The sequence below is a fragment of the Austrofundulus limnaeus genome, unplaced genomic scaffold, assembly GCF_001266775.1.
Source record: "Austrofundulus limnaeus strain Quisiro unplaced genomic scaffold, Austrofundulus_limnaeus-1.0 Scaffold739, whole genome shotgun sequence".
In the NCBI taxonomy this organism is placed as follows: domain Eukaryota; kingdom Metazoa; phylum Chordata; class Actinopteri; order Cyprinodontiformes; family Rivulidae; genus Austrofundulus; species Austrofundulus limnaeus.
In genome coordinates, this window is record NW_013953141.1 from 15,321 (window position 1) to 20,578 (window position 5,258).

Here is a 5,258-nt window from a genome sequence, read left to right on the forward strand (position 1 = left end):
TCTCATTACCATTTTAGAGACGATTGCCATGGATGGAACTTCAGATGAGAAAGGTATGAATTTATTCCCTTTTGTAAATGGTAATGATCTCAACAGTTGTGTAATTGGTTCTTGAATGTAAACAAATCTCTTCAAATTTATCTCATTACCATTTTAGAGACGATTGCCATGGATGGGACTTCAGAAGAGAGAGGTATGAATTTATTATCTAAATGGAAATATTAGTAGTTTTAAAGGTCCTATATTATCTGTTTCCGAGGCCTATATGTCAGTGTCATGCTAAAATAAAGTAACTGTCAACTTTAGTTGATATTAAAATGTTGTTTATTTGTTTAAATAGAAATAATTCATTGTTTCCTGTTATGAACACCTTGAAATTTGTCTCTGTCTCTTTAAGAGCTTCTGTCCCACCCGTTTCAGCATGTCATCACAGCAGCTTCTCTGTAAAGCTCTGTTGTTTACAGTCTGGGGCTTCGTAGCAGACTTTGTTGTAATGATGATAAAAAAAGAAGTAACATTTTACAATATCTGTTGAAAATTGCGTTTCAGGATACATACGAACCTTAGTGTTGGATTGGAAAGTTTATTTTCTAAAGAACCAGAGTGATTACAGAGACAAAGTTACATCCAGTTAGATTCACTTTGTTTCTTTGGGTGTTTGCACTGGTAAAAGCCTGTTGTGGAGTTGCGGGCCGGCAGCGGGTGGGGTGGTGTGCTCTGGAATGAGGAAGTTTGTTTCAGAGACACAGCCCAAAGGCGGCGATAAGCCCCACTGGGCGTTTTTGCCCTTTAGCCTGACTTTCTCTTCTGCACGCAGGACACTGCAGGATTTCTCAAACATGCATGAATGACTCAAAGCAAGACTCGGAGCATGTTTTTGAGGAGAGGATAACTTTATAACATGATATAAAACTCCAAAAAGTGGAAACAGCAGAGCTCTGTAGAGAAGCTGCTGTGATGACGTGCTTAAATGGGTGGGACAGAAGCTCTTAAAGCGACAGAAGCCAATTTCCAAGTGTTCAGAACAGGAAATAATGTATTATTTCTATTTAAACAAATAAACAGCATTTTAATATCAACTAAAGTTGACATAGTTCTTTATTTTAATATAACATTGACAAATGGGCCTGGGAAACACATAATATAGGACCTTCAAAAGTCTGTCCCAACATTGAAGAGCTTTGAAATCTGACAAATTTCATCACATATTTTTGGTTTTCAAATTCTAATTTATGAGGTTCAGAGCCATTTGTTGCCCTTGTCTACCCTAGTAAGGCACTTTATAACACAAATTAACCTTTAACTTGCTGCTATTAACTAGTGATTGAGAAATTTGGCACTTGTTGTTCTATGTCAGAGGTGCCCAACCTTTTTTTTAACCGAGATCTACTTTTGAAGTAGGCAGTTTGCTAAGATCTACTTGTCCGTCACAAAAGCTTCATGATCATCTCCCTACTCCTAATTTCTTTAAAGTAAATAAAGCGCAATGTAATGTGTTGCTAAAGTGTTATTTAAATCAAAGTATTGTTAAACAAAATTATCTACTTAATCATCTCCTTAACTTCAACAAAAAAGAAAAGATAAAATCTTTACTTAAATCCTGACAAAGAAACATGAAGGTGGTGCTCAACAAAAAGGATAATTTCTTTTAACCTCCTTTAGTTATTACTCATTGTGACGTGCGAGCTACGAGTGTTGAAACCTGCCCAGTGAGACAACCATAGAGTCAAATAATTTTGGAGCACAGGAGCTTATCTCCATTTAATCACAGAACTTTCTATTCTCCATACAGGGTAATGAAACAAAAAAAAATTCAAAAATAAAGATAAAAAAACAGGGTAAACATGGCTACCAAAACAGTGCTGCCCTTTTTTTCAAAACAAAGCACAAAATATAAAACTCCCTTGTGTTAAACTCTTTACAAAAAGGGACACAAAGGTGCAGATTCCAACTATTTCAAACATGAATAAAACCTGAATATCAAAACTAGGGCAGCTGAGACTCTGTGCAGGATGGTGTGTCTGCAGGTGTTGAAGAGCTCAGTCCCTCACTGGTCCAGACTGCCAGCTCCAGACCAGACTCAGAGAGTTCCACCTGGTTCACCACCTATCAGACAAGACACATGCACATAGCCAGAAAAAAAAAACTTCTTAACATACAATAAGCCACTATTTGTAATGGTCGCGTAACTTGCCGACGCTGCCTCCCGGTCACCCGACGCTGCTTCTCGGCTGTATTCCCCGTCTGTCGTCCACCTCTCTCACTCCGTGCAGCTTTGCTTTAAAAGCCCAATTCACACATGAGTCCAGCGGCTGTAGCTCCTTTGTTAGTCCTCCAAGAATTATAGCAAGCTCCAAGTTCTTTTCAACTTGTCACCAGGTGATTTTATTTTTATAATAAGTGCTGAAAATATATCCAGATTTTCGGCATAATCCGCTGGCAACTTCTGCAACTAACCGCAGTGGATCCCTCCCCCGATTCAGAAATCAAAGTCACATCCGCATTCTGGGTGTTCGTTAACAGCCGGCTGTTGTAACGTTTGTTCTCCATTTTCAGTTTGTTCTCCATTTTCCTCCACTTCAAAACCATAGACTCATTTATGTTAAATTCTCTTGCAGCTGATCTATTTCCGTGGAAAACAACGTAATCGATTGCTTTAATTTTAAATTGTGCCTTGTAAAAGAGTGTCTCTTCGCTGGCGCCATTTTGTTGTTGTTTGTGAAGTCCGAGGACAAGCTGCCCTCCTCCCCAGCCAGCCTGCTGAGCTCCTCCCTGCCCAGACTGCACAGCTCCCCGGCTTCCACGGAGCCCAATTCGTCGTCGCCTTCCTCTGCGGAGCACAGCCCGTGTTTCGGCAGCTTCGTGTCCAGCGTGAACTCACTGCTGGGGGGCATCAGAGAGCAGGACCACCAACTCCTCCAGCTGCAGCAGCTCTGGTGTGGTGGCATACTTGGAGTGTGACGCAGCAAAGGGAGGGAGCTTCCCCTCCCTCCCTCCCGAATGCCTCATAGGGAAACTTCTGGCGTGAAATTCTTCTGGTGCGAAATTCGAAATTGTGGCGACTGGCACAGATTTTAGAATTCAGTGACACAAAAGGCGCACCGGACCATAAGGCGCACGTTCATTTTTTTAATGCAAATTCTAGAACAAAAGTTGTGCATTGTGGTCCAAAAATACGGTAAATCTTTTTAGAGTTTAAAGTTGCAAAATGAAAGAAAGTTTATATTCTAGTAGTCCAAAATATTAGCTTGAATGAAGAAACTTGCAGCTGGTTGGCCTGTAAACCTGTCCAAGTACAGCCAGCGAGGTGTGTCAGTACACGTCCCAATGCGCTCCCAGCACTTTTTTCCCACCRAGCTCCCGCAGGAGAGAAATGGYGTCTGCTCCCTTCTCCCTTCTGTTTGTTTTCTGAATGAGCTGAGAGGTGATCAGATGCGCTTCACCTTGTGTGACTCATACCCCCGTCATTTGTTTGATATTATCAGCATATTTTGAAACTGCAGTAGGCTATAACAAAATATCTTTCTATCGCTCAAGCCTAGTTTAGTCATTATCATGTAAAAGGAAGTGATGGGTAAAAATTGATGATTATGAATTTTTTTAACCTGTCAGTCAAAATGACAGAKAGCTAAAATGTCCAGCACAACCTCTGCTGTAAACCTATATTAATCCTAATTTCTTGTCAATTAGGATTACCTAGGATGCTTTATTTTTCATTGTAAACATGAATTCAGAACAAAATGCAGTTTAGAACAGCCCGTTTCAAGAGGACAAACATGACAAAACATGGGGGATCAGAATGCACAAGGCCGTGCGCGGTTACTCACGCTGCACTTAACAGCTGGGAAATACACACATGAGGATAGTTGAGTTTTTAAAAATTGCTCTGATCCTGTGTTTGCATAAACACAAAGTCATACGCACAAAAAACTACTCGGCAAAGAGCAAGAGAGCTTGGGAGGGGGTGCGACCTGGGGTAAGGTAGCATATAGGGGGAGGGAAGATGGGGCTTGATCAGCAAGATCATTGACATTTAGGGCAGAGTCCTGTGTCTGTGTCTTGTCCCACTCAGGGACAAGATCTTCTTATTCTGCAAAAAGCAGGGTAAGGAGGAGCAGCTGCAGAAGCGTCCMATCTCGCTGAAGGCTGAAGCAGAAAAAAAGTGGATCCAAGCAATAGTTTATTTCATTTTTCTTTTTATTGTAATTTTAATTCTTTCTTGTGAAAACAATTCTTCTTTCYTGTACATAGATGATATGCCCAAGGGAACTGAGGATGGCGCCATATTATCCTCACAAGAAGGTAAAATGTTCACATAATCAAACGGTACAACAAAAAAGGCCTCTTTTCTTTGAGTTAGACACATTTTACATTACCTAAATATAAATGAAATGTTAAGGTAATATCACTGTAGATCACTGAAAGTACAAACAGTTTTTTCTGTTTCTAAAATCAATATTTCAGAAGAGCAGATGTCAGAAGCTTCTGAAGAGACTCCTTTTACCCCCACGTCCAGTGGCTCAAGTCAGAAAAAAATGGCCAAACAGAAAGGTGAGTTTGTAAAACTGCAGTTTGTGGTCAGTACTCTTTAAGTAGCCCATTACATTTATATCTGCTCCTGTCTGATATTTAKCAAAATCCAAATTTGGTTCAGAGAGTATTTTATTTGATTTACAAAACATGATTGTAATAACTCCTTTTCAGCACAAGAGTTTTATTTATTTTTTTTGCTTGCTGTTGGAACCTGTACTCTTGATCAGCACATTTATTGTAATAAGATGAGCTGAGCATGTTCTTTTCTGTTCTTAAAAATCATCATTTCAGACTGTCTGATGCCAGAAGTCAACAAAGTGACCTCTCCTACCTCCACATCTTGCGGCCAAAGGAAGGAAAAGTCTGCCAAAAAGAGAGGTGAGATTGGAGTAACTCTTCAATATACAACTTTATTATGGTTGCTTTTAAATGGTCCAGTTGTTACTACTGTATCCGTATCTAATTATCCTCAAATCTACTGCTTACTAAGATTTAGATTACCCAAGCAAGATACACTCCTGATCAAAATCTTAAGACCAGTCAAAAAATTGCAAGAATTTGCATTTTGCACAATCGGATCTTAAGAAGGTTCTAAGTAGAGCTTCACAATGTTAAAAGAAGAAATCAGTGCAAGAGACCAGAACTTTTGAGCAGGAATTTTCTGAAAACTGCATTTACACTCAAACATGATTTTTTCAGCTGATCAAAAGTTTAAGACCATAGCT

At 39.7% G+C, this 5,258-nt stretch overlaps 1 protein-coding gene across 1 annotated transcript in view; it reads left to right on the plus strand.

The window, feature by feature from the left end:
* LOC106532262 (uncharacterized) overlaps positions 1 to 4,911 on the plus strand; it is a gene marked incomplete at both ends in the record, with an annotated part of 8,928 nt that extends 4,017 nt beyond the window's left edge. Inside the window, 5 exon segments of the mRNA XM_014028282.1 lie at positions 18 to 53; positions 158 to 193; positions 4,252 to 4,302; positions 4,465 to 4,551; positions 4,825 to 4,911. Coding sequence (XP_013883736.1) covers positions 18 to 53; positions 158 to 193; positions 4,252 to 4,302; positions 4,465 to 4,551; positions 4,825 to 4,911 — 297 coding nt within the window.
* Positions 4,912 to 5,258: the final 347 nt, after the last annotated feature.